This window comes from Oryza glaberrima, chromosome 10 (genome assembly GCF_000147395.1).
Source record: "Oryza glaberrima chromosome 10, OglaRS2, whole genome shotgun sequence".
Taxonomy (NCBI): domain Eukaryota; kingdom Viridiplantae; phylum Streptophyta; class Magnoliopsida; order Poales; family Poaceae; genus Oryza; species Oryza glaberrima.
Window position 1 is genome coordinate 22,174,877 of NC_068335.1, and position 27,776 is coordinate 22,202,652.

The window sequence follows — 27,776 nt, forward strand, 5'->3', positions numbered from 1 at the left end:
AGTCATGTTGAAGGGACGAGAAAGATATAGTTGCACATCAGTTTTAATGTATCCATCCATTATCATGGTTTAACCACAACTTTGACAAACATCAAATACCCTATCCAAAGAGGTCAAGATCACCAACCTTTAAACAAAAACCATGGGAAATAATAATAATAAAATCATGTTTGACATCTGACGGAGACCCTAGTCAGTCAGATACAGATAGCATTGTAAACGTCCCTCCTATCTCTCTGCCCTCTCTTGAGTCGCAACACAACATCACTCGTTGACAATATGTATTACAGTTCACGATTTCTCTTATCTTTCTGCCCTTAGTCCCAAAACAACACAACTCCTTGACAATTTGTACACGATTTTCTTGATGCATACGAATTCATAGACTAAAAGCACATGGCCAGCAAGGAAATGTTCCAGGTCCATCTTGTGAATCAATGAGGTGGGTCCGGAGAAGAGAAAATGACCACTCACATCTTTAGCGCATAGATGAAGAAAGAACAAAATAAACTAGACCGACAATCCCTACCAGCAATACTGTGAAGGGATAGGGACTCCGCTTCCAGTGACAGATATGAAACTAAATATCAACGATTAAGAGGCATATTCAAATCATTCATTTTTTTCTAATTTCATGCTAACTGACATCTTAAAGTAAGTACAGGTTGGTGTACAGAAACAACAAGACAAACTTTAACTGAGGAGCACATACAGAAGCCAGGAAGGTACTCTATATACTACTGCAACAGGAAGTACCCCGTGGATAAAATTTCAACTCACTAGGCACTCAGTGTCACAGAAGCAACACTTGACAGCTTGAACTTCTTAACTTTTTTCGAGTGCAATGGCTGAAAAAGAATTTCTGTATATTGTTTCACTGATATCTCTTTCCATTCAGAGGATGAAGTTCCTTCAGCACGATAATCTCGTGGTGAATACAATATTTGCACTCTTGACCGACCTGCAATGCAATAACAAAACGACCAGGTAAGGTAAATGTAGCAAGTCAATCAAGCTAATTATCTCATTTATTTATGAAAACAGAATCATCTACTGCTACTGAATTATATAATTTACCTTTTATTTTACAAATATGAATTAGTGCAAGACATCACCTTTTATTTTACAAATATGAATTAGTGCAAGACATCAATAAGCAATTTCCGTGCATATCAGTTGATCTATTCTCATTTCTTATTTCATTTTGTACTAGCATAGCTTCCAGGAAACAAATGCATTTTTCTGACAACCTTAGAGTATTATTCGACCCATGTACATTCACAGGAGTGCTTCGCAAACAGAATAACAAGAAGGTACAGTGCAGAAAACTTACCAAAACCTCCAAACAGAGTTGATTTCTGGACTATGAATCGGCAAACTTTTGATCTCTTCAGACATTTCAAGGCCTGAATATCATCGTGCCTGCCTTTGAATTCAATGAATTCACCAAGAATATTCCTGTCCCCTTTGAGTTCCAACCTACACAAGGAAATGTCAACTATAAAAGTTTGACCTCAGCCTCTACATCTTTGTGCAGAACTAACAGGTAACGGATGTTCTGTGATAGGCTGCGATTCGATTATCGGAATAAATTTTAGATTGCTTCTTGGCTGTTCGCTTTAAGTGTTCATGGCCATGTTCTTTACCTGTCCCACATAGGCGACGTGCTGAGAATGGAATGTAGATTTTGGAGTAACGAATCTTGCATGTCACCTTTGCTTCCACTGAATGCACCTTTAATCCATGTTGAAAGTCCACCTTTGGAATCTGCTTTAAGATCTTTCCATTGATCGTACAAGATAACTTCTGGTTGAAGAGTGATGGCATAGGAAGGCCTGGTGGAGCACTTGTTAGATAGTTAAAACTTAAAAAATAAAAAGACAAACAAAAAACAGAAAGAAAAATTCTGCAAGTACGATCACAAAGAACATAGCTCAATATGAAGAACTAACCTGCAGTTGGGATTTGGCAGTACAACCTTTCCAGTTATATGACCATCAGGCAGTTTTGCTCCCCTCTTCTCCAAGTACGATTGAAGATTGGCAGCCAGTCTATTGACTTGCAGTACCTACAGAACAAAATGTAAGAAACAATTAGCAAAACAAAATGCTCAACACGAGAAGGGCTATCAACTGTGCACGCTCAAACACTCAAAATCCCAAATCAGATTCCGACCTGATATGCACATATGTTTATGGTTTGGAAGACAATAATAGCAAGGGAGTAAGGGACTAAGCAGCATAAAGTTAAATGACAGAAGAATTCAACATGAAGAGTTTTCGTCACAAGACAGAATCTGTACACAGGTTAGAGTCTGTTGTAAGCCTCACTGACCAATGACAGTTAGCATCATTATAACTTACTTTGAAGTTGCTGTGGAAATGGAAATTTATAATCGGTACAGTTCCTTTTAATTATATAAACTTAAGGTTAGAAAAATTATGCCATCAACTGTTATGTTTCTCACAACTATTCCAAATTTTCGGAACATAATAGTTATCATCTGCAACAAAGATCGAGAGAAAAGAAATTTGCCAAGCGCTGAAATGTCTAAAAGAAGTTGCACCAAGCAAGATGACCATAATCTACCAAAATGTCAAACGGAGCCTAATTATGTATGTTGCCTTTGTTTTTTGTTTTTTCACCCAAGAGTATAGCACCGAATGAAAACAAGAGTTGCAATATACATGGTGCCTTACTGCAAGAGGCAATGGCAATGGGTCATAATGAGGCAGTGAAGGAAATAAATGACATACCGGGTTTGGGATAACACCATGCTTGTTCTTCTTATCACTGGGGCAAGTCCAGTTGCCATCCTTATCGACCTCAACAAAACCAGAAATGTTGTGGATAGCCACTACCATGACCTCCCTGTTGAGGAAAGAAGGTGAGAAGTTGGTTGCACAAAGCAATATCCCCACAAGTAATTGAACATGGATGATACAAACGCACACATTAATGATCGATGAATTGTAGTGCGGTATGCAAATTACAGTGAAGGCCAGTGTGGATTGGTCGATTCTAGTGTTGTGAACTTGTGAGGTGCAGTAGAGAGGTGGTACAAATCCGTACATAGAATTGAAGAAATCTGTAATAAGCAGGGGATGTAGGGTAGAGGTACTAATGGGGAGGAAGACGGGGGGACGAAAGGAAGGACGTACCTGTTGGTAAGGAGGACGAGGTCGACATGCTGGCGCTCGCCGGCGTCGGGGTCGGGGATGCGGAGGCCGACGAAGCAGCGGGCGGAGTAGAGCTTCTCGAGCCTGGAGGGAGGGAGATAGGGGATTTAGGGCATCGGGGGAGGATTAGGGGAGGGGGCGGGAGACGGAACCTGGAGGCGAGGGCGAAGCAGAGGTCGGAGTGGGCGGAATCGAGGTCGGCGAGGTGCGCGGGGTCGTCGGAGTCGGCGAAGAAGACGCGGCGGATGATCTTGTACGCCAACAGCCCGCACAGAATCTCCACCCACATCTCTCTCGATCTCTCTCTGCTTCTCTGCAGCGATCGATCGACGAACTCGACGCCTGATGCCTCTGAGCTCGGAATCGGATTTGCCTTGCCCCGGATCGCGATCGCACTCGCACTCGCAGGAGGAAAGGAATGAAAGAAAGAAAGAAATCTCCAGTCTTCACTTGAGTTTGTCTGTCGTCCTCCTCTGCTTTAGCTTAGCCACTAAGCTTGGACTCTGCCAAAAGTTGAAAGAAAGGAATACTGCCCCATGGGCTGGCCTCGCCTTATGCCTATCTGCTGGGCCTCATACCAATGGCCCACTTATCTTTTTCGAACGGTCCAATGGCCCAGTTATCAAACTCCGTAAACTTACACTTTTTTGTCTCCTTCCTCGACAACTTCAGAATTCTTTTTTTTTTTTTGAACGGACAACTTCAGAATTCAGATTCATGTTTTACTTGCATCTGTGTTGGTACTACTGTCAACCAACAAATCATCTGTTGGTGTCAAAAAAAAATCATCTGTTATAGTCAAGAAATACCGTTTTATATTATACACTTGGTATGGATCCAAAATTTGGGGACACAAAAATATCACATTCAGTAATATATAAGAACCTTAATTTGGAGCTGGATAGTTGCTTGTGCTCTCAAACACTTCACTAATGGTGGTGGTGTCTTTGATAATAAGACAATTGGGGCGACTAGCTGTATTTCGACAGGCTGAGTGATCAAATGGACCATAATAAGGTCCAAGTTGAAAGACAAAAATCTTATGCAACTGCATTTATTCATACACCTCACATATAAAACATCAACAACTATATTTTTTTATTCCTCAAAGTTGCCATAACTTGGAAGCCACAAAATTCCTTAGTTTTAGAGTTTAGAATTCAGGTTTGTGTTGGCATGCCATTATTTTAAATAAGAAATCATCAAGCAAAATAAAACCTTGAAGAAGAATAGTACGTGTGTCAAACATGGGGCCATGAGTTAAAGAGTATGATGTAATCGTGTTTAGTGTTGGGCATCAACGTCAGGCAAAAGCACTGATCGTATCGATCATCACCAGCTCAACATGCGTATAACATTAGAGTAGTGGTCTGCATGCCATAATTATTAAGGGACGAAACAGCCCAGCACGTCCATTGTTGCCATACTGGACCTGGATATATCATCGATGGATCAATACTATCATATAGGAGTAGCTCATACTAACAAATAGGACGAGAGATCATTTGTCTGTGTGCATTGCAGCATGCTCCATCTCTCAACTTAAAACTGTACGCTCCGGCCGGCCAACAAAATGCAGCAAGCATCCAAGCCCAAGTATGTGTGCATCTCCCTGCATTGCATTTGCACTGTGTTAATTTTAAGGCATCTAATACTAGCTTTATTACTGCTGCTGCTGCATCAATAGTCAGTCGTCAGATATGTATTCATGTCTAGTATTTGATTCTCTTAATTGGAGTAACAAGATGGATAGATGGTGATCAAAGCTAAATCGTCTGCAGGGCTTCCTCATCGGTGCCTAGAGTTGCTAGGCTGCAGCAGGTCAGGCCATCATCAGCTGCTTCCACCTCCAACAATGCGCATGCGAATGCGAATGCGCTGCTCGACAAATCTTCCATGGACATACCCAAGCCAGAACGACGATCCTTCAAGGCATCCCGGGCCACAACTCCCGATGTACGTAATATTTACCCCGACTAACTTGGATCAAATGCATTCGCATCGATCAACGAATTCAGTTTTTATTGATTTCTTGATTGATCGGTTGATATGTACATGGATCGAAGAGATTGCAGAAAGCGCGCGGAGCGAATGCGAGGCCGCCGGCGGAGCTGCTGCAGGCGCAGCTGAACGCGGTGCAGGAGGACCTCAAGAACGCGCGGGAACACCTGGCCGCCATCGACAGGGACAAGGCCCAACTCCTCCACGACCTCTCCCTCACCCGCCGCCTCGCCGACGCCGCCCACGCCGCTCAGAGCGCCGCCGAGGAGGCCCTCGACCTCGAGCGCTTCAAGTCCATCGAGCGTGAGCAGCTCGCCATCGACCTGGCGCAGACGAAAGAACGCGACTGGAACGCCAGGTGCCACGCCATCGACCTGCGCCGCGCCGAGCTCGCCGCCGAGCTCGGCACGGTCAAGGACGAGCTGGCACTGGCCGTCGAGGCCACGAACACGGCCAGGCAGATCGCCGACGCCAACGCCGACAAGGCGGCGACCCTGGCGGCGGAGGTGTCCCGCCTCCAGTCGGAGCTGGAGACGAAAGCAGAGGAGGCCACGGCGATCGTCGCCAAGCTGGAGTCCGAGGCCTCCGGGCTACGAGCCGAGCTCCAGAACGCAGAGGCGTCTCGGAAGGAGGAGGTGGGCAGAGCAGAGCAGCTGCTCCATGGCCTCAAGGTTGACATCGCCTACGCCAAGAGGGCAGAGGCCGATGCCAACCTCGCCGCGCAGGAGTGGAAGACCAAGGCAGAGTCGCTTCAAGCTCGCCTCCACGAACTCTCCTCTCTCAACAAATCCAACGAGGACTCGCTCCAGTCACTGACGAGCAGCTTCGACGAATGCAAATCCATGCTGCAGCACGAGCAATCCCAGGTCGTCCAGCTCAAAGAGAAGGTGTCATCCTTGGAGAAGGAAGCGCGCGAGTACAAGGAGTGCTTCTTGGAGACCAACAGGCGCCTCGACGTTGCAACCAAGGAGTCGCATCAGCTGCAGGCCACCATTGATCGCTTGACCTCTCAACATAAGCTGCTCAACGAAGCACATCAGCAGGTTGTCACCAACGAGAAGACGGTGAACTCGCAGATCAGCCTGCTGTCTCAAGACAAGATCAGGATTGAGCAGGAGCTCGATGGTGCCAGAGATGAGAGGGATAAGGCCAAGAAGGCCGTCGAAGATTTAGCGGCTGCGCTGCGCGAAGTGTCATCGGAAGCAAGAGAAGCCAAGGAACGTGTACTGGCAAAACAGACAGAGCTGGACAGTGCACAGCTTCAGATATCCGAGCTCAAGGCAGAGATGAAGAATGCACAGGACAGGTACCAGCTAATGCTTGATGAATCCAAGAGCGAGGTTGAATGCATCAGCAAGACAGTTGAGAAGCTGGGTTCAGAAGCCAAGATTTCCAACGACGAATGGGCATCGAAAGAGGCCGGGTTTGTAGAAATGATCAGGAGATCAGAAGAAGAAATGAGCTCTATCAAGTCAGAGATGAGCAGTCTAATGGTGTCACTTGGAGCTGCAGAGAAGCAAGTGAAGGAGCTCAGGGCAGAGAGAACCCGGCTGCTTGATAAACTGAAACAATCTGAACTCACCAATTCAGAAGGTAGTAGCATCTCATCTACTGGCGTTCAACAAACAGCTGATGAGTCCAAGAGCACAGTAGGCCTCAAGGACCTTGTGTCAAGAAAGGAGAAGGAAGTGCTTGCTCTGAATGATGAGGTCACTGACCTTCGTCTCAGAGAGACAGCTGCCTTGGCAAAGGCCAACGAGCTCTCAAAGCTACTAGCAGAGGCAACTGCGAAGAAAGCCGAAGAAGAAGAGGCGGCAAAAGGCACAGAGAAATCCAAGGTACTACTGATGAAGCTGGAAATGGACAAGTTGCTGGGATCACTGAAAGCAGCAGAGCAAGAAGCAAATGCTGCCAAGGATGACAAGGCTCAGCTGCAGGCCAAGCTGAGGCTGCTCGAGTCCAAGATGACCGAGGCCAACCTGACCGCCGAAGAAGAGAAAATCAGCAGCCTAAGGTTGAAGGAGACGCTTGCGGAGAAGGAGGAGGAGCTACTGAGCATTGCACGAGAGTACGACGGCCTGCGGACGAGAGAGGCCGCTGCGCAAGCGAAGATCGATGAGCTCTCTTCACTGGTTGCAGAGGCCTCCACAGCTAGGAAGCTAGCAGGAGAGTACTCGGCTAATGGAGTGGCGGCTATCAGGAGCCCAGAGAAGCAGCACAACATGTTCCGGAAGATGATCTGCTCGCCCATGGACAATGTGCGAGATGATGTGAACAGCAGCAACAGGAGAACCCAAGAGGATGAGATTAAGCACGTCGAAGTGGAGACGGTGATCATGAAGCAGCAGCAGCAGGTGATAGTGAAGCATGGAAAGGAGGAGGCTTCAGCAATGGAGGTGAAGACTCTTGAGAACAGCAAGATCATAGAAGATGACATAAGCAAGCATAGGGACGACGATGATAATGAGTCGAGCGACGATGAGGAGATCGAGTCGCAGGGAGACGATGCAGCTGTAGAGCAGATGAATGGACCGCTGATTCATGGGCCGACGTCGTCTTTCAACAAGGAGCAGCACAACCAGCATAAGAAGAAGAAGGCTTTGCTGAAGAAATTCGGGAGCCTGCTCAAGAAGAAAGCTCATTTCACCAAGTTGAACAGCCATGCCAAACTAGTATCTTAAACTCGAATTCCATGTACACCCTATGCTAACAACCCGTTCTTTAATTTCCTGGCAACTACTCCATATATGTTCAGGTTATTGGTTATTGGTTTTTGGTACTAGTGTTAGGGTCGTTAATTTGTACCCATTGAGTGATTTTGTCACCGAACCATAAACGTACAGAAGCAACATGTATCCATATGAAATGTCTGAAACTCTGAATCCAGAAATCACCCATTTTGCTGTAAAATAAATATCACAGCTGCTAGTACTATCTACTCCCACTCCTTTCAAAAAAAAAAGTACTATCTACTCCCTCAGTATGTAGGCATGATTGAATAAGGATAGTTGGACATGCTAGCAGAATTGAAATCTAAAACCGTTGATATTCATCATGGAGTATACTAGTACTATAATAACAGAAGGGAAGAGAAGATAAGAAAAGAGGTCCCCCAGTTTGTTACCGTTGGATTGGATGCATCAGGCGGCTGCAGGCTCCAGTAGTCGTCGTCCTGGTCAAAGATTTCAGCGAGGCGGATGAGGGTGTGCTTTGAAAAGTCAATAATTAATTTGTCTTTCCCATCATCATCATCATCATCATCATTATCATATCGATAGATCTGGGCCACTGGGAATGATACAGATGCAGATACATGGGTGGTGGTCCGTCTCCCTCCACTCCTGTCCTCCCGCAGCCTGCAGGATGGATTGGATTAATCGTCTTCATCAGATTCTGGAGTACTCCTAGTAGTAATAGCTTAGCAGTAGCAATATGTAGATAGATACTCTCTCTCTCCCAAAATAATCCAACATATAATTAGAATACAGAAATGTTTTACATGTCCAGATTCGTTGTATAAGAAATGTCTCGTTTAGTCATGTTCAGATTCGTTGTATAAGAAATGTCTCGTTTAGTCAAGGCAAAAGGAGTACATACTTGTATTATTGATAATTGTGGGTTGCCAAACAAACAACATACTACCAGGCTACCAGCAGGCGCTCCACCAGCTCGGATAGAGGCCGGTTTGTGGACTGGAAGTACATCACTATCATAATCATCATCATCTCTAGTATATGTGCTGTGCCTGCCTCTTGCCATATTCTCCCCGCTTTTCTTTTGCAAATTGCAAAGAACACGCCGATTATATCCCACAAGAACAAAGTGACCAAAAAAAATACTTACAAAGAAAATGAAAAACAAGGTACATGAGTGATGGTGACAGCCACTTTGTATAAGAAGAGCATTTTAGCTTAGCCAGTCAAGTGGTGCCAGCCAGATCAACAGAGGGTTAATCTGCTCGCCACACGCAGTACGCTCCAACCTGTGAATGTGAAGAATTCGATCCAGATTTGATTTGACCAGATCCAGAATCAGCAAGCAATATAATGAAGCACTACAAATAAAGATTGCTGGCCCATTTCCAAGTCAGCCGTCCACGGCCCCCACGCAAATATATGTCCCTTAAAGTAAACTGGAATTTGCCACGTCATTTACTTGACCACAGAAATGTCTTACGTCCTGTAATTGCCCATATTTCCGGCTGACCCCGGAAAGCTATGCAAGGATTATTTATTCTTCTTCTCCACACGGACACGCCAAGCATTAGCAACATCCATTTGCTTACACAAATACCGCATCACCAAATGAATATATCCCTTCTACTTCTACGACGAGGCAAACAGCTAGTACTGCTTTACATTTTTTATTAAAAAAAATTGTACCACGTCTGCCAAATTTATCTTCACGATTACAAAGACAGTGTAACGCTTCTAAGCTATCCGGCATGATTGGCACGCCTGCTAACCAACACAAGCCTTCAAAAACAGAGTTACAGCTGGCTAATTACTTGTCACTCGTGTCACCCTGGTATTTAACTTGTTACCCTGAAGCAAATATGCTTGGATACAGACCAGAAACAGCAGGAAAGTATGGTACAATGGTGTAGTTGATATGGCAAATGCAATGTCTTTAATTTCTTCAAAATAAGTGGAGAAATACCAGTATTGCATTAGAACAGGTAAAGAGAATTGGAAAGGTTACTTATGTGCAGCATGAGATTCCCTGAATCCGGAGTACAAGGGACCAAAAGCTGTAAAAGAAAGCCATCCAGAGATTCAAATTTTCATCCTTGAAAGTATTATGCAACAATACCACAATGTAGCAACGGTATTGCTTTCTGGAAGCTGCCCTAGCTTCGACAAGCAAGCATGGCATGGTCATACACCTTGTTCCTTTTCAGAAAAACTATCATGCCATTACCATGAAATTTGATAATGATTGCAATAATACTCTTTAACTTACAAAATTTGATAATGATTGCAATAATACTCTTTTAACTTACAAAGGTATGAGGTGCACAAAGAATACTGATTGCCTATATATAGAGAACAACACGAACCACCCTTTAGTTATTCCCTACCTTATCATTACAAGGCCAGGATTCACAAGGAGATGTCAAATTAATCCTAGAACAGAGGAATAGCAGACTATAATAAGCCATATAACTCAAAAGGCTAGAACCTAGAAGAAAATTAAGATAACCCAGGAACCCCCACTTGCAAAAGCAACAGCATTTCTGTGATGCACAGAATAATACACATCAACCACACCATTTCAAGAAATATCAAATTTATCTAGAATTTTTTTTTTTGCACATTGAAAGTTTCAATCAGAGGATATATTATTGGCAGTGTGTTGCATAACTTTTGGGTCCATCACACATTGTAGGTACACAAGAAAATGAATCAGTAGCATACAAGAGCCAAAGAGTATATCAGTGTATCCCCATTCGTACAAAAAAGTATATGGACATTTTTGGATGCTAATAACTGGGACCAAAAAGGTATATATATCCCTGGCAGAAACCAGTAACCAATACTTTTCAACCATGGATATGCAACCAACTAACCAAGCTTATCAAGCTCCATGTATGCATGAAAAGACTAGCATGATTCACATTGTGGCATTTCCCAAATTCGAAAGTAACATTGCTGCGGTATCTATCACAATGTAAAGATATACATGACACACTTAGGGATAAGGAATATTAATTCCATATTGCTGTAAAGATATATGAGTATATCTGGCAAGCGCTCAAAAAGTGATAGCGATAACAATGATGTACTAAACCTCAACTCTCATCTGATAGGTGTTGGTACAAATAAGACAGAGTTGCTGATCTTCCTGTCAAGCTGATGTCTAAAAGTTAGCTTCCCCCTAGGAAAGAAAAAGGTAGGGCAAACATTCTGCTCAAGAGTAGGTAAACCAAACATCACTCGTAAGCAAAATAACAGCGAGAAAGGGCTAATCTTTAATGAACTAAAGTTTTACAATTACATGTTTCAAGCCTAATCACTCAAGAGTCTAAACTACAACATGCCCAGTTTTGCTGTCCAGGTTTTTGCAGCTAAGAGAAGTGAATGAATTAAAAACTTTCCCAGTTATACAATTACAAATATATGAGCAACCACCTTATAGACTGACTGATATAATGACTGACTAATCACACAAGCAGTAAGTGAGAGCAACAAATAGTGGTGTCCGAAGCTGCAACCCACCTGCGCCCATCCCCGGGGCAGCGACCAATTCACCTCACAGTAGCTACAACCCTAGCGTCAAATGTTACCCGGCCGTGGCCTTCACGGGAGCTTTGTGCTGCGCTGCGGCGAGCGATGTGCACTACATCTCTCTCCACCTTGGGCTCAGAATTGGCAAGAACCCGGAGGGCGAGAGCAGCCCTGACGGCGACTGCGGGAACCAGAGGCCAGGAGACGGCGGAGCCATGGGCCCTGGACCCAGGATCCCAGTGCCCGGCAGCGGCGACAGCGCGGGGAAGTTGGGCGTGAGTGGCCCCGGGTGCTGGAAGCCCGGCGATAGCAGCGGGTAGGGCGACCTGGGCGTGGGCGAGAGCAGGTTGAGAAAGCCGCTCGGCGAGGGGAGTATCCCTGGCGACGGCACCGGCGGCGGGGGTGGGGGATGAGGGTGGTGCGGAGGGGCCTGTTGTCCCGTAGCAGCAGCGGCGGCAGCGGCAGCAGCGGCGGCGGCGCCTGGCGGGGTGGCGCTGAAGAGGGAGTTCTCGAGGATGCGCATGTAGGCGGTGACCGGTGAGTCAGCCCAGACGGGGGGACCAGGCATAGGCATGGGCATGGGCTGCGGCGGCGGTGGGCGGTGGAAGGCGGGGTTGTGGTTAGGGTTGGGGATCTGGTGGTTGTGGACGGGAGGGGGCCGCGCGACGGGGGTGGAGATGGGAGGCGGGCGGATCTTCTGAAGGCGCATGGATGGGGGCTTGGGCTGCTGGTGCTGCGGCGGCAGCGGGCGGTGCGGGTGGTGCTGGTGCTGTGGCTGCGGCGGCGGAGGCGGGGAGGGGGTCCCCGCGGTGAGCTGCTGGACTATGTCGCGGAACTGGTTCTTGCTGATGTTGTAGACCTGCGGCTGCGGCTGCAGCGGGCGTGACGGCGGCTGCGGCTGCGGCGGCGGTGGCGTGGCCTTGCGGATGTTGCGGCCGAGCTTGTTGACCCCGAGATGCGGGTTGCTGTTGCTGCTGCTGCTGCTGCTGCGATCCATGGCGGTGGACGGGGGACGGAATCGGCGGCGGGGAGCAGCAGGGCGGGGCGATTGGGCGCGGCGGCGAAGCTAATCTCAGGCCGGGGAGGAAGGGGAGGGCATGGAGGCGGCGGATTGGTGGGGTTGGCGTCGAGGGCGGAGCTAGAGGAAGCCGGGATGCACACGGAAGGGGAAGGAGAAGGGGAAGTGAGCCGCAAAACTGCAAGTGCAACTTGTTTTTTCTTTTCTTGACTTTTGGGTCACCACCACTAATCCAGGCAGCCAGCGGCCGAGGGCAACAGTGCAGTGCAGCGGCAAACGGGACGAGAGTGACGGCAAGCGAATCTACTACTACTAGTACAGTACTACTGATCCCTATTTACTCTCATAAAATTGCTATACGTCCGACCTATACGTTGATCCCATCCATCCGACTAGTATATGTATGTATAAGCACAAGTTCAGTGATTAGTTGCATCACTCGGTCGGACACAAATTGTATGGCTCCGTCGTACGTATAGCAAGATTCTTGCTCCCATTTCCTGTGTCCATTGCTGGCTGCTCTTCTCAGTCTCAACTTCTCGCTCTTTCACAAGAAAAAAGGAACAACTTCTCCATATCCAATTTGCAGTAATAATCTCATCACCTCATGAATTTACAGTCTCTGCAAGATAAAGGAGACAAAGAGATTTAAGTAAAATGTATAAAGGGTAATCCAGCTTATTTAGACAAGTCACTTTACTTTAAAAATACACATTTGAATCACTAATGTAAATAAAGAGAGTCATTTATCCATCTAACTATCTATGAGTATACCTTGTACTCATGGCATATTTTGTAGGATTAAAAAATTGCATCTAGAATTGTGCAGAAAACCCCTTTGTATTTTTTTTCCTTCGCACAAAACTGTCAATTAATAATACACGAAATTAGTGGAACCAAATCATTTCACTTGTGTTTGTTTTGACGAGTTTTGGTTCTCAATCCTCTCTTTCTTGCCAGCAAACCCTAGCAGCTTTCATTTTCTTCATGTTTTCTTTCACTCATTTACATTACTAGACCTTGAAATTACATTGCTAGGTCTGCACATTTCTGAAAGCAATTTATGGAGTTAAATTGCACCACAAAATACACCAGACCGAAGTACTGTATTTATCTAAAAAAAAGGACTCAAGTATTGAACAAACATCGCCATAGGTGATAGGATCGGATGTGCCTTCTTCTTCTTATTCAGTTTATTCGGTGAGACTTAACACGGGTGCTTATCTTAATTTACTCAAACGTTAACCAAAACTCACGTACGAACTGCGGCATCAGCAAGCAGGGAGGGAGCTAGAGGGCACTCCACTTCAACGCGCTTCAGATATCAATGCCTGCAATTGCAATAGCGTGTCCAGATGACCACATATTATCCTCCGCGTTCTGAATTTGGAATCCAAGACCTACTAAACACAGTCATAGCTACTACTAATAGCCATTGACCAACAACGATGCTAACAATCATCAAGTCCTGCTTCTTCAGGTCAAAAATAAATCTAGTACAGTACAAGAGTATCTGTATATGCATACAAGGTGCATAATGATTTTGATAGTAATGATTATTGAGACATCTTGATATTGTATCAAATTAAGGGAAATGATACTGCTTCCTTACTGAACGTAGTCGTTATACTGAGAATGAGGTAAAACTTCAGTCTTTTTTCTGGACCTTTGCAGAAAGCCCCAAACGACATGTTCTACCGACATAAGGAACTACTCCTTCCGTCCTAAAAAAACCTAACCTAATTCATAAGCTAATCTAAACGCCAAGCTATGGAGATCGGTTCTACTTACTTATGAAATAAAGTTGAACAAGCTAGACAAATTAATAATTTCTCGAGATACCTGCTTTGCTTATATAATTTCCTTTTTGTGTAAAAGAAACATTCTTTCTTACATCAACCGATTAAGTTGACTTGGGCCAGCTGTTGCATGCACATCCAGCAAATTATTCCATGTCTTCTTCTGAACTTTTTTTTTTTTTTTGAGAAACGTTTTCTTCTGAACTCAACATTGTTTTCCTTGCGATAACACCGAACTTGTGGAAAACTGCAGGAATAACAAGCTTTTGTGAAGACATAGTAGGGTTTATTTATGAACAGGAAATTTGTGAAGACGTAATTAGCAGGGAAACTAAGCTGATGTTGGCAGGGCAACGCCAAGCGATAGCAAGGAAACTAAAGCCAAACAAGACAAAATGACAGTCAACGACGATGCATGTCGTTTTTGCTCCTCAAGTACTATAATACACTTCCCCTCAAAAACAAAAATACTATAATATTCCTCCCCTTTTATATTATAAATCGTTTTAACTTTTTTCTTATCAATCTTCCTTAAGTTTAACTAAATTTATAAAAAAAGCAAATCATTTACTTCTAATTAATTTCACTAAATCTGTTATTTCATTAAATTACTTCAAATTAATTACTCCATCCATCCGTTTCAGGTCATAAAATGTTTTGACTTTGGTCAAAAATTAAATTGTTTCAAGTTTAACTAAATTTGTATAAAAAATAGTAATATTTTCGATCCAAGATAAATCTATTATAAAAATATATTTAATTATTAATTTAATAAAAACTAATTTGGTAGTGTAAATATTACTATATTTGTCTCTAAACTTAATCAAATTTAAAGCAGTTTGACATCTATAACCTAAAACGGAGGGGGCATTTAGATAGTATGCTTATTTTGTGTTGAAAATGTCACTATGTTTTTGATAAATTTAGTCTTAAAGAATTTTGACTTAAAGATAAGTTAAAACGATTTGTAATATTAAATGGAGGGAAAATCTTTTAATCTCCATCTCCCTGTATTGCTTCGTTGATTTAATGATTTCTTCTTCCTTCGGATAGTTTCCACATTCCAGTATCAGGAATGGTCCAATTGGGCCAAGAAAGAAATTGCTCTGCAAATAGTAATATGCCAGGCAGCTAACAGGAATTGAAGTTCAGACCTTGTCTGAACTTCTTCTCCTTCTTTCGAAAAACGAAGGGTAATTGATGCTTTCACATAAACATGCAACTGAACGAAGGGTAATGGAACATTGCATATTTGCATTGCATTGCATTATTCAGTTGTAACATTCAAAAGGCATTCAGAAGAACTGAAACATGAAGCGAAACACAGAAGGCATTATATTGCAGTAGACTGAATCAATGTGTCTGTCCAGATGAAAAGAAAAAGAAGAAGCTACTATAGTAGCAATGTTGTTTTTGTTGCTTGGATGCGAAGTGTATCACTGGTAGCAATGTCATTCTATTCCTCATCCTCCTCCACCTCGTGGAAGCGGAGATGCTTCCCCTCCGGCACCGGCAGGCCCCTCAGAACCATGGTGCAGTTCTCCACCGGCACATGCGCCACGTCCTCCCTCTCCATCTCGCCGTCGCTGTCGTAGATGAACCTGGTGTGCTTCCCCTGAAACGCAGGCAGCCCAGCCTTCTTGTCCTCCTCCTCCTCATCGTTAAACACAGACATCTTACTCATCCCCTCACACAGATCATCAAAGCACTCATCATCATCATCATCTTCTGTTAGCCACTCCTCCTCCTCCTCCTCTGGGTCTTGATCAGTGAACGTGTCCTCGTCGCCCTTCTCGGAGCTGGCATTGACCTGGATTGACCAAGCCGATGAGCTGTCGTCGTCCGGTGATCTGTCGGTGCTGCTGCTGTCCTGGAACGAGAGGGACGACGACGAGACCACCGAGGCAGCATTGGACAGGTCCGATTTCCCGGGGGAGTCGTCGAACACCAGTGCACGGTTGCACTCCCCAAGGTGGTTCTCCTCCGCCTGAGCTGGAGGTGGCGGCAGGGCATCTGCAATGACCTGCACCACAGACAGAGGGACCAAATCAGCTCAAGACCAATTGCAACAATAACTACACATGGATAGCTTCACAAACACAAACACAAACATTTGGGCAAGTAAGTTTATGCATGTACTACTGTATGTACTGCAAACACATGACAAATGTCCTTGTGCAGAGTTGGTGTTACAGGTCATGTAAGAAGAGCGATAAGCATCTTCTGGATCCTTTTGTCCAATCTATTTTGAATGCAGCAAGCCAGGAAACCAAACATTATTATGTTAGAACAATCCAACAGAATAGCACCCAGTGTAGAATCAATACCAGACTGAAGATATAGACAAATTGAATTTCATGTACAACACCTGACAAATGTCCTTGTCAAATCTGCATTACGTAATGCAGAGGTCGTGTTACAGGTAATGTAAGCGCAGCAATAAGCAAATACAGTACCATCTTCTGAATCCTTGGGTCTAATAGATTTGGAATGGGCAGCAAGTGAAGAAACGAAATGTTATCCTAGAAAATGATTGCTGCGACGCATGGTTAATCGAACAGAATTCGCCTAATGTTGGATGTCCTACAGCTAGAACAGCAATTTCGCGCATAACAAAACACACACACATATAGATTGGATTGGATTGGATTATTTGAAGAAAATGATTGCACGCATGATTGATTGGTGGAACAGAAGCAAAGGAAACCATATTGGGAAGCAAGCAAGGGAGGAGGAATGGGGGGGGGGGGGGGGGCGAAAAATTAGGTTAATGTTTACCTGCAGCTTGGAAAGCAACTCCTCCTCCTCGAGGACGCATGGCACCGTCATGGTGAAGGCGTGAGGAGCGGCGGCGGTGAGGTGCGGAGTGTTGGCCGGCGTGGGGGCGAGGAGGTGGGCGGGCGACCTGGCGAGACCGAGCAGCGCGTGGATGGGCGCGTGGATGCGGAGGATGTTGGGGGAGGGAGGAGCGGCGGCGGTGCAGGAGGAGGAGGAGGAGGCGTCGTGGTGGACCTTCTGGAGGAGCGTCTTGACCTGGCCGCGGAGGAGCGCCTCGCCGGATCCGGGGGTGCGGCGGGAGGCCCTGGTGGGGCGGGCCATGGCGGCGGTGGAGGCCGGCGTGCGGAGGCCCGAGGCGGCGAGGCCGACGATGGGGGAGTCGTTGGTGATGTCGTGCAGGGCGGGGCGCGGCGGGTGGGCCGTGGACGTGGCGTCGGGGGCGGCGGCGGAGGCCTTGGCCATGGAGCGGGTGATCCTCCTGCTGGAGAGGGGCGTCTCCATGCTTGGCTGCTTGCTGCTGCGTATGAGGAGGAGGAGGAGGCGCGAGACTGACAAGAGAAGAAGAGAGAGAGAGAGAGAGAGAGACGGACGGACGGACGGAGGCGGCTGCTGCTGCTGCTGCTGCTTTAAAGTTTAAACGCAAGTGCGTAGCCGTTCGTTCGTTCGTGGGTGGTGGAGTACAACGGTCGGTAATATGACCGTTGTCCCGTTCCGCGGCGCCGCTCGCCTCGCCTCCCGTCTCCGTCTACACGCCACCTACTAGCCGTTGCAACTAGGCCCATATACGTACTACGGCCCAGTCCATCTAGCACACGTACGCCTTCAACCTCAACCCTGGCCTGCTAGTCTCTACGGGCTGACACCAAGGCCGCATATAACTATTTGCCACCCTTACATTTAGCGTTTAACTATTTTATCATCCATTTGTTAATGAAACACGTGAGCTGAGTAAATAGTTTGTGTTAAACATGGATAACTGAAATTGTGGGGACATACAAGTAGGAGTATCTATTTTATTCTTTAAGCTTTACATTACAATTAATCCATTCTAAACATAATTATACTATCATTTTCAATATTTTTTTGTGTTCACGATAAAGTGTGAAATTATATCTACTATATTTATTATCTAAAAAAATATCTACTATATTTCAAAAACACTAAATATAATTATTATTTTACATTTTTTTTAAAAAATGCTAGCCACTACACTAGTTGGAATAATTAATTAACTGTATGTTAGGGTGCGCAAAACGCGCCGTCGATCCTAGAATAACCAAAGCGCAAAACACTAGTAAAACGCACATGCCTTTGCTATGGGTAAATGCCCAGTCTATTCACTGGAATCCAAATAAAATATCAAAAAATGTCATCAATAACTAATTTGTAAAACAAGTTAAAAAGTTGGTGGTGGTAAGCTGGTGGCAAAGATGTCACCTATCATTATTATTATCTTTTATAGTATAGGAATTAACATGCATGCAACCCTTTTAAAAATTGAGATATAAAAGATCATAGGGTACACCCGGTTGATAGCAAAATCACCAAATAATTGAATCGAATCGAATCGAACGACCGAAGGAAATACGAGTATATATATGAACTGGAAAATGTGTCAGTGTGCACGTACGTACAAACTCATCATCGATCATCTAGAAGCAGGATCAACTGGTGGAATAATGCATGATTGAGATTACACAGTACTAGTAAATAAATTAGTCGATGCGCACGCCTGAACCAGTGGCGTATGTGGCGCTGGAACTGGATCTGCTGTTGATGACACGCTTGGACTCGCCCCACGCGTGGAAGTTGTCTTGCTCCGACTCGTCGCACTCCGGGAAGACGACGCCGGTGCCGTTGTAGCGCACCGTGTCGTAGCACGCGCTGTACGTCAGGTGCCGCGACCGGAACCGCCGCATGGAGCCGCGCTTCGCCGGCGTCATCACGGCCACCTCCGACGTCATCAGGCCCATGGCGGCGCAGTGGTCGTCGTCAGTACCACCGGTGACGATGAGGTCGGAGAAGACGGCGGTGAAGGGCGCGTAGGCGTAGTCGACCTTGTGCCTGCCGCCGTCGGTGGCCCAGGCGGAGCCGTCCCAGATGGTGGCGTAGACGGACATGGGCTTGGCGGGGTAGTCGCCGGAGGAGCAGCGAACGAGCTCGCGGATGGGGATGGCGTCGATGTAGAAGATGACGGCGGCGGGGGTCCAGGCGATGGCGTACGAGTGCGGGGCGGCGGTGGGGTCGAAGGGGAGGAGGTAGCGCTCCTCGCGGCCGCGCCCGGTGCTGCCGTTGCCGTACATGTTGGTCTGGACGTGCCATGCGTGGCCTCGCCGGTTGCCCAACAGCTCGAAGTCCAGTTCGTCGTGCTGCCCCGGGAACACGTCGCCATTGGACAGCTGAATGCATTGTATTCAAACATAAATTAATTTGTGATGTTTTTACTGGTCCCTAAAATCAACCCAAGGAAATACGTACAGTAGTACGTACTAGCAAACACGCACACGTAGAATAGGTGTAGCATACAGCCGTCACTTTTGAAAAAAAAAATCCCTCACTAAAGACACAAAATCTGAGTATACACATTATACATACTCCATCCTAAAACGGCTAGACATGCCTTATATTTGTAGTTCTACAATGTCCTAAAACATCTCATTCCACTCTACATTGCTATATTTTGGACGGATGTAATACCAACTGACATAATAAATATCATCAAACATTTAGAATTTTTTAAAGTAAAAATCAGCTATTTTTAAGAGTATAAATCCGTTATACAAATAAATACAAACACATATGTATACTTTATCCATATGTATAATATTATTGAAAGTATATGTCTATGTTTTTTGAAAAAATTTTGGTGATATTTATTTGTTATGCGTACAAGATATATTTGTGTGGTATGTATACTAGTATATACATGTATTCTATTACCTCCATTTTTTAATAGATGACGCCGTTAACTTTTTCTCACATGTTTGACTATTCGTATTATTCAGAAAATTTATGTAATTATAATTTATTTTGTTATGAGTTGTTTTATCACTCATAGTACATTAAGTGTGATTTATATCTTATACATTTGCATAAATTTTTTGAATAAGACGAATGGTCAAACATGTGAGAAAAAGTCAACGGCGTCATCTATAAAAAAAAAGGAGGGAGTATATACCTGTTTGCTTTTTGGCTATAAAATTGAAGAGGGGGAAAAAGGAAAAGGTGTGATAGGTACATGTCGCCTACCATTGAGGGTGAATAATCAATCTCCTCCACCCATCGAGAAGAAAAAAGATTGGGCGGCGATTTTTGATTGATGGAGGCCGGGCATGGGCTAGCTACTATACCCTATTGCATTGCCCGATGTATATACTCCATATGCATAATATGGCCAATGAGTATAATGGATGGATATGCTGGGTGTGGCGGCATATATGCATATGTGCGCGCGTGCAATGCGCACTCACCTACTAATCGAGCGCGACAATAACAAACAAATAGGTACCTCAGCTATATGCGTGTAGTATGCACTCCCTCTATCTAAAAAAATCTAATCCGACATCATTTGAGTAGTGTTTTATGGGGTAGAGAAAATACGTGATAATTATCAACTCAAAATTCACATTAAAAAATATGTTAATTAGTAGGCTCAGCTTTATAACCTTGTGTTTCAGACAAATGTTTTGCAGGCTTATTTTCTTTGTAAATTATATACTATAGTCTCCGCGTTGTTACTATGTAATTCTAAAAAAATATATACTATAGTTGTTTGAAAATGTCAATTAATTATGTCCGGACAGAGTATAAGATAACTAGCTATAGGTTTATTAATATCCACCACCCATCTGCCGACCTTTCTCTATTGATATACATATTGCCTTTTGCCTTTGTCATCGCCATCCAAATTTCAAACCCACGCAATTGCTTAGAATTTCTGAACTAACTAACTTACACGTACTCCCTCCATATTTTAATGTATGACGCCATTGACTTTTTAATTAACGTTTGACCATTCGTCTTATTAAAAAAAACTATGTAATTATCATTTATTTTATTGTGGCTTAATTTATCATCAAATATTCTTTAAGTATAACATAAATATTTTTATATTTGTAAAAAAAATTGAATAAGACGAATGGTCAAACGTTGATCGAAAAGTCAACGGTGTCATACATTAAAATACGGAGGGAGTACCAACTTAACGGCCCTAAAAGACCAATTAATTAAGATGAGATGAGTGCACGGCTGCTACGTACGTCGATCTTTTGCAGGTGGACGTCGTCAACAAGATAACACCATGCTCGCTCGCAAAAGATCGATCGAAGTTGCAAAAAGAAATTAAATTGTCAACAAGATAACAGCGAGGGTACGTAGCTCCACCGTCCAAATTCATAATCGTTACAACGTACGTACTCCACACAAATTAAATTGGTTATGAGCTAGATTGAAGCACAAATTAGTTTGGGCACAAACAAATTAATTGATCATTAACTTTTAGTTAGCACTGATCAATTAATCGATTGATCGATCCACATACGTACGGTACGTATGAATTAACTTGGAGATAGCGATATCATAATTTAGAAAATTGAAGAAGGTTGGTATAAGACATACGTAGAAGGCGACGACGACGCCGGCGGTGTAGTCATGAGGAAGCTTGATGGAAGCACTGAAGAATCCATGGTGGTACGCCGACTTGGACACGAATCCAGAACCTGCGGCATATATATTTATCTCTAATTGATCGATGGACTGATCGATTGATTCTATACATGCTAGCTAGCAATAAATCAAATTAATTAGTATTCATAAATAAACAAATTACCGGTGAAGCGGTCGAGTTTGAGGAGGACGGTGCGGGCGTCAGGCGAGGGAACGAGGTTGTCCCCTCCGAAGAGCGGCATGTAGGCGGCGTCGAACCGCACCGGCGACATGTCCACCGCCGCCGCCGCCCAGCTCATCAATAACATACAGGATATCACAAGCAGGCCGCTCCATGAGCTCGTCGTCATCTTCGAGCCCTATACTATAGCTCTATCTAGCGCTAGCAAACTCTCAAACTGATCGATCAACGTAACTACTGCTCTGCTATAAATCGATCTGACCGCCGCGTCGTTGCATATATAATAATATGCAGAAAAGAAAGCAAACTGACTACTGGTACTCCATAAAGCTAAGCAAGGTGAACTTTTCGCAAGTCGTTCGTCTCCTGTGCGCGCGCATGTCTCCATCAACATATTTATATATTCAGCTCATTCCTCTCTCTCTCTCTCTCTCTCTCTCTCTCTCTCTCTCTCTCTTGTGTTTTGCGTAGACAGTTTAAGGCTTGGAAATTTATGGGCAAGCTTTGGTACAAGCAACGAGATACCTGCGCGTGGGATCACTTTACATCTACTCCTACTCAGTTTACATCGCTCCTACTCTGCTTCTGCTTCCTCCAAAAATATTATGGGTAATCCAAAGTGTCTTATATTTTACAGAGAATCCCTTATAATGCCACTAAAAATTGGTCTGATCCCTTATATTCCATTGAAAATTGGCTATTCCCTTATATACCATTGATCCAAATTTGCACATCCTCTCATTCCACTCCCGTCAGTTGACCGTGTATGGACCATTAATTCTCAAGAAAAAAAGACTTATTTACCCTTCTGAGTATAGGGCATGCCTAACAACTCAGAGAGGGCAAATATGTCATTTTTACTTGAGAGTTAACGGTCAACACACGGTCAACTGACGGTAGTGGCATGAGAGGGTACGCAAATTTGGACCAATGGCATATAAGGGAAGAGCCAATTTTCAGTAGCATATAAGGGATCAGACCAATTTTCAGTAGTATATAAGGGATTATCTCTATATTTTGGGATGAAAATAGTATCCATATATCATCCAGAAATAATAATAATAAATCTATTTATAGTATTATCTTACTGAAAGAAAGCTACGAAAGAAAGCTAGCTATGTAAAATTCGATGAAAAACTTTCCAATATAACTACACAATAAATTATTGTAATTACATTGTAATAACTAGCATGTAACTAGAATATAATTTATACTAACTTGCACTTATATATCACAAATTCCCACTAGCACACAAATAGTTACCACGACGAGAGGAGAACCATGTGTCCCAGCTTCAATCCCGTCTAGCCCACGCGAATCTTACCTCCCCTCTCTCGTCATCACGTATCTTGAAGTATATCCAATGGATGAAAATTCAAATGTTTAGGGGAGAATAACTGTCGAATTTTTTTTTCTTTTGCAAATCCAAAAATCTATACAATTTGCGTGATAAATCTAGATCATAACTCTATACCAAGGTATATTAATAATATAGTTGTAAAGATATTACAATATGTATTTTATAGAATTAATCCATTGTAGGCTAATGAATAAATTGTGTCCCTTCCTTGTTGTTGGTGGCTATGCACTTCTTCCATCCAAAATAAGGCTATTACTACACTCAAGTTGTCTCGAAATGAAACTATCTCTCCACCTACCCATCATATCTTTGTTTAATTTCTCATTACCTACTTTCTCTTCCCAACTAAATTACACCCTTTTCCTAGTCATTTTCACCTATGTGGTACTTCTTCAATTCACATAAAAACCTCCAGAAATGCTTACAGTTGTAACAAGTAGTTGTAGCTTGTATTGAAGCAAAGACCAGATTTAATCCATTATAAAAAAAAAGAACTATAATAATTGTGTTATATTTTGAACTAATGTGATTATACTTCCAAATAAATTAATTTCGCTCCGTACAAATTGCATGGGAAACATGGTGATGAATATTATTATTTTTGCAGAGGACGATAAATGCATTTATCTAGTATAAATATATATATATATATATATATATATATAGTGGATTTGGTATATGGCATACATACATATATATATGTATATATATATAGAGAGAGAGGGAGAGTGAGAGTGAGCATAGGCCAACTTGGTTAAGGTTTCTTGTGTGGTGAAACTTGTCTACTCAAGTTTAGTCATAGATATGGGTGGTTATATTTAGGGCTAATTATTTGTTCAACGATAAATGATATACCCATGGACCACGAGGCGTATATTGACTTGATCGATCTTAAATTATGCCATAGTATTTTTTAAAAAAATATATACAGTATATAGCTTGTCCACATCGTGTACGTGTACCTTCCTGCCGGGAGGCGCGATCGACCTGGAAAGCAAATTATTCGCTGGCTAGCTACTGCCAATAATTCTACAATTAACGGGAACGTCAGCCCGGCTGCGCTAACACTCTTTCTCTGTAATTTTTAATTTTATATCAAGTAGCCGATGGAGCGATGGTCTTACATGTGTACTCCATGTCACGATAGCTAGTACACACGCACGCACCGGCCAAGTGTTGATTAATTAGTCCATCCGCGAGTGATTAGGATGTTTTACCCGTCCACAATTCAACTTGATCAGGACGATGAGCTGAGGCACCATGCATTAATATTGCATATACGACTCCCAACCTGCAGCGCATGCATGCCGTCCTCTTGTTAATTAGTCGTCTCTGAGTAGTTGGTACCTGGCTAGCTACTTCGCACCCCGGCTGACGAACATTCATAATATAATAACTTAAGCCTACAAAAATGTGGAATGAAAATGTTATGGTGAAAATATCACTGAAAAAGTATCCTCTACTATTATTATTGAGGAAAATCCAAGAAATACTATTGATAAGCGTCTAACTTTTTAAAAAGTACCATCAACAAGTGTGAGTTTCATAATATGCCATCGTATCAGTAACTTTGTCACAGAAATATCATTACTGTTAGGTTATGTTAATTAGCAGACATTCGTTAAATGCTATAGGCTGAATGTTGCATTCAACGGGACTGGATGGAAGGAATTCTAACAGCGATGACATTTATAGGAAAAAGTAGCTTGCATGATGACAGTTTATAGAACTCGTGTTGCCAATACATTTATTGAATTTGACGCTTGTCAATAACATTCCTTGGATTTTCTCTATTATTTATCATCCGACAAAATCACCAGGCAAGGATATCCAAAGTCTCAAAATAGCCGGTTTTGTTCGTAAGCATAGAAGAAAAATCACTAGGCAAGGATATCCAAAGTCTCAAATATAGCCGGTTTTATTCGTAAGCATAGAGGAAAAGTTCAAGCATGCATTGGAGTAGGGCACTTCACATCTCTGTCAGTGCTTTGTGCAGGGAATCACTGCAATTATCAAGAAAAATATAAGAACTCTTTAATAATAATTATGATATGTTAATTGAATGTAATTGTATGAGAAGAATCAACACTAACAGTATCGCCTTTTTACATTGCTTTTGAACGGGCGAAAATGCTTTTTTTTTCTTTTTGTGACTACCGTACGTCGTCCCTTGTGAGGAGAAGAATATTGAGATGGACGGTGCTGATGAGCCCTGTAGAATAATAGTGGGCCCCTTAATTGAATAGGCTGGCCCATTGGGCTGACGACTCCCACAACAGGCCTACATCTGTATAAGGTCACTCACGCGCACAACAATTGCTGTGTGCACCACAACGACGAAAGAAGAATCCATTTAGCTCCCTCGTACTATCTCATTAGATTATTTAACCCCAAACTATCTTATTCTCAATTTACCTTTCAAGTATTAGAAAATTGTTCGTTTTACTATTTAATAATATTATTTTTCCTCTTTATATAAGTCGTATTTTAAGCTGATTTATCTAGGTGACACCATTATCAAAGTTAAAATTATTCTTTAACTTTTGCTTGAACTTTAAAATATCAATGTGTAAGTTAATCTTAGGAGTTTTCAACCTTGTTAACCAGTACTAACAAATTCTTTAAAAGCGTTTAAGATGTAGGATTAGTTAAGTCGTACATAATGGATAATGCATATATCATCCTACTAAATTTCAGTGCAGTTCCAAATACAATTAATAGATAAAGAAATAAAGAGAAATACCATTAGAAAGTAAATTAACTGTATTTAATAGTTAATGGTGCAAAATAAGAAAAAAAATAATTCAAAGGTGAGTGTTCTGGTAAAATATTTTGACGGACTTCTTTAAACAAGAAAGAAAGAGAAAACGTGAATTACAGGGTAATATGAAATATCCTACCTGGTGTAGACGGTACGGAGAGGGCAAGTAGGAGTTTCGTACCGGTAGTAATGTCAAAGACAGCACTACTAATTGCGCACGCTCTCTCACTAAAAAAAAAGTTCACTGTGATTAATTAAACTAGAATCGGCAGAACATACTACACCTCTCCGTCCGAATTAAATTTAAAAAATATACTGTTGATTTTTTTTTATTCGGAATGTAAACCGTCGATTCCGCATAACCGTTAACCGCGAGACCGACTGAACCATCCAGCGATACCGACTGCCATGGCGATTGAAAATTATTAATTAGTGATTAATTAATTATTTGTTACTTACAAATTATTATTGATTAATACTCACTCCAGCTACTTTTGATAGTCATATTTCGTCGTCTTGGCACACAGACCAAGGATAAGCAATTTTACTTATCATCCATTTAAACATGCTACCAGTCATTCCTCGTAAACAAGCAATTTATTAATATTTGCATTTCTCGATGCTCATGTAGCCAATCTTGTATTGAAGATTCATTAATATTTACATTTCTCGATGCTCATGTAGCTAATCTTGTGTTGAAGAATGGACAGTCACGCATTAAATCCGAGAAAGTCATTAAGATGATATGACAGATTGTTGAATTGAAATATACCTATCAAAAAATAAATTTTTCAGATTTAAAAATATGACTATAAAAAATAGATGGAGGGGTATTTAATTAGAGTAATTAATCACAAATTAAGCAGCACCTTTGGACAAGACGTTCGGTCTCATTATTACGTCACGTGAGACCGCACAGTCTCGCGCTATCGCCACGTCGTCACGCCACGTCCTTTTTTACATACCGCTTGTGCGAGATCGACGATATATTTCTGCTAAAAAAATTTATCCCTGATATTTCTGAGATAAAAATAAATCAACAATATATTTTCAAATTTAATTTCTCACCGTCCCACTTCTGTATCTGTAATGGATGGATTACTCCAATTCGTGCGTGTGGCCTTTAATTTGGTCAGATTTGTGTGTGGTGTCAGTAAGTAGGTCCGAGTGGAATGGATCATCCGCATCCGGGCTCCGGCCAAATGGGATGATGGACCAGCTGCTGCTTCAATTCTTGTGTATCTGGAGATCTGTCACTCAAATGCACCCACGTACGTACTCGATCGATCCGGCCTGTGGTGTAGTAGTAGTGAGCACTCAATATACTCCTCATTCCCTAAATATTCGACACCATTGATTTTTTTAAACATATTTAACCGTTTATCTTATTCAAAAACTTTTGTGATATGTGTAAAACTATATGTATACATAAAAGTATATTTAACAATAAATTAAATGATAGAAAAAGAATTAACAATTACTTAAATTTTTTAAATAAGACGAACGGTCAAACATTTTTAAAAAAGTCAACGGCGTCAAACATTTTAGGATGGAGGTAGTATATATATATATATATATATATATATATATATATATATATATATATATATATATATATATATATATATATGACCTATGAATACCCTTGAAGCACACCCTTTAATTTTTCACCATGAATAATAAACTAAAGGTCCCTAAATGGCTGTAGGTTGAAGAAACTGTGTAATTGAGCCCTCTAATTTTTTTTTTCCTGTATACGGTTTGATGCATGGCAAAAGCACACGTAGTAGGAATCGATCTGGTCAAA

At 42.7% G+C, this 27,776-nt stretch overlaps 5 protein-coding genes across 5 annotated transcripts; 1 reads left to right on the forward strand and 4 right to left on the reverse strand.

The window, feature by feature from the left end:
* Positions 1-581: 581 nt before the first annotated feature.
* LOC127752576 (uncharacterized) lies at positions 582-3,653 on the reverse strand. The gene is made up of 7 exons (XM_052277987.1): positions 3,332-3,653; positions 3,162-3,263; positions 2,757-2,871; positions 1,953-2,068; positions 1,647-1,835; positions 1,334-1,479; positions 582-961 (listed from the first exon to the last, which is right to left on the reverse strand). Exons 1-7 carry the CDS (start codon positions 3,466-3,468, stop codon positions 780-782), a joined length of 987 nt encoding a protein of 328 aa, XP_052133947.1. The 5' UTR covers positions 3,469-3,653; the 3' UTR covers positions 582-779.
* Positions 3,654-4,752: 1,099 nt separating this feature from the next.
* On the forward strand, positions 4,753-8,045 carry LOC127785975 (putative WEB family protein At1g65010, chloroplastic). Its single transcript, XM_052313299.1, has 3 exons — positions 4,753-4,775; positions 4,961-5,135; positions 5,246-8,045. The coding sequence occupies exons 1-3, from the start codon at positions 4,753-4,755 to the stop codon at positions 7,859-7,861; spliced, it is 2,814 nt and encodes a 937-aa protein (XP_052169259.1). The 3' UTR covers positions 7,862-8,045.
* A 3,083-nt stretch (positions 8,046-11,128) lies between these two features.
* Positions 11,129-12,628, reverse strand: LOC127786318 (protein HAIKU1-like). The gene has a single exon (XM_052313677.1). The coding sequence runs from the start codon at positions 12,402-12,404 to the stop codon at positions 11,520-11,522; it is 885 nt and encodes a 294-aa protein (XP_052169637.1). The 5' UTR covers positions 12,405-12,628; the 3' UTR covers positions 11,129-11,519.
* A 2,915-nt stretch (positions 12,629-15,543) lies between these two features.
* On the reverse strand, positions 15,544-17,594 carry LOC127786316 (uncharacterized). The gene is made up of 2 exons (XM_052313674.1): positions 17,003-17,594; positions 15,544-16,247 (listed from the first exon to the last, which is right to left on the reverse strand). Exons 1-2 carry the CDS (start codon positions 17,501-17,503, stop codon positions 15,681-15,683), a joined length of 1,068 nt encoding a protein of 355 aa, XP_052169634.1. The 5' UTR covers positions 17,504-17,594; the 3' UTR covers positions 15,544-15,680.
* A 985-nt stretch (positions 17,595-18,579) lies between these two features.
* On the reverse strand, positions 18,580-22,257 carry LOC127786317 (probable xyloglucan endotransglucosylase/hydrolase protein 29). The gene is made up of 3 exons (XM_052313675.1): positions 21,831-22,257; positions 21,620-21,720; positions 18,580-19,401 (listed from the first exon to the last, which is right to left on the reverse strand). The coding sequence occupies exons 1-3, from the start codon at positions 22,015-22,017 to the stop codon at positions 18,718-18,720; spliced, it is 972 nt and encodes a 323-aa protein (XP_052169635.1). The 5' UTR covers positions 22,018-22,257; the 3' UTR covers positions 18,580-18,717.
* Positions 22,258-27,776: the final 5,519 nt, after the last annotated feature.

Excerpts from the sequence above, each read along its gene's own strand:
- LOC127785975 (XM_052313299.1), top strand. The coding sequence starts at position 4,753 with ATGCAGCAAGCATCCAAGCCCAA. Across the intron at positions 4,776-4,960 it reads CAGCAAGCATCCAAGCCCAA|GGCTTCCTCATCGGTGCCTA; the intron begins GTATGTGTGCAT and ends AATCGTCTGCAG. Across the intron at positions 5,136-5,245 it reads CCCGGGCCACAACTCCCGAT|AGATTGCAGAAAGCGCGCGG; the intron begins GTACGTAATATT and ends CATGGATCGAAG.
- LOC127786316 (XM_052313674.1), bottom strand. The coding sequence starts at position 17,503 with ATGGAGACGCCCCTCTCCAGCAGGAGGATCACCCGCTCCATGGCCAAG. Across the intron at positions 16,248-17,002 it reads AGTTGCTTTCCAAGCTGCAG|GTCATTGCAGATGCCCTGCC; the intron begins GTAAACATTAAC and ends TCTGTGGTGCAG.
- LOC127786318 (XM_052313677.1), bottom strand. The coding sequence starts at position 12,404 with ATGGATCGCAGCAGCAGCAGCAGCAGCAACAGCAACCCGCATCTCGGG.
- LOC127786317 (XM_052313675.1), bottom strand. The coding sequence starts at position 22,017 with ATGACGACGAGCTCATGGAGCGGCCTGCTTGTGATATCCTGTATGTTA. Across the intron at positions 21,721-21,830 it reads CAAACTCGACCGCTTCACCG|GTTCTGGATTCGTGTCCAAG; the intron begins GTAATTTGTTTA and ends TATATGCCGCAG. Across the intron at positions 19,402-21,619 it reads GCGTCGTCGTCGCCTTCTAC|CTGTCCAATGGCGACGTGTT; the intron begins GTATGTCTTATA and ends CAATGCATTCAG.
- LOC127752576 (XM_052277987.1), bottom strand. The coding sequence starts at position 3,468 with ATGTGGGTGGAGATTCTGTGCGGGCTGTTGGCGTACAAGATCATCCGC. Across the intron at positions 2,872-3,161 it reads CTCGTCCTCCTTACCAACAG|GGAGGTCATGGTAGTGGCTA; the intron begins GTACGTCCTTCC and ends TTTCCTCAACAG. Across the intron at positions 2,069-2,756 it reads ATGGTGTTATCCCAAACCCG|GTACTGCAAGTCAATAGACT; the intron begins GTATGTCATTTA and ends TTTGTTCTGTAG.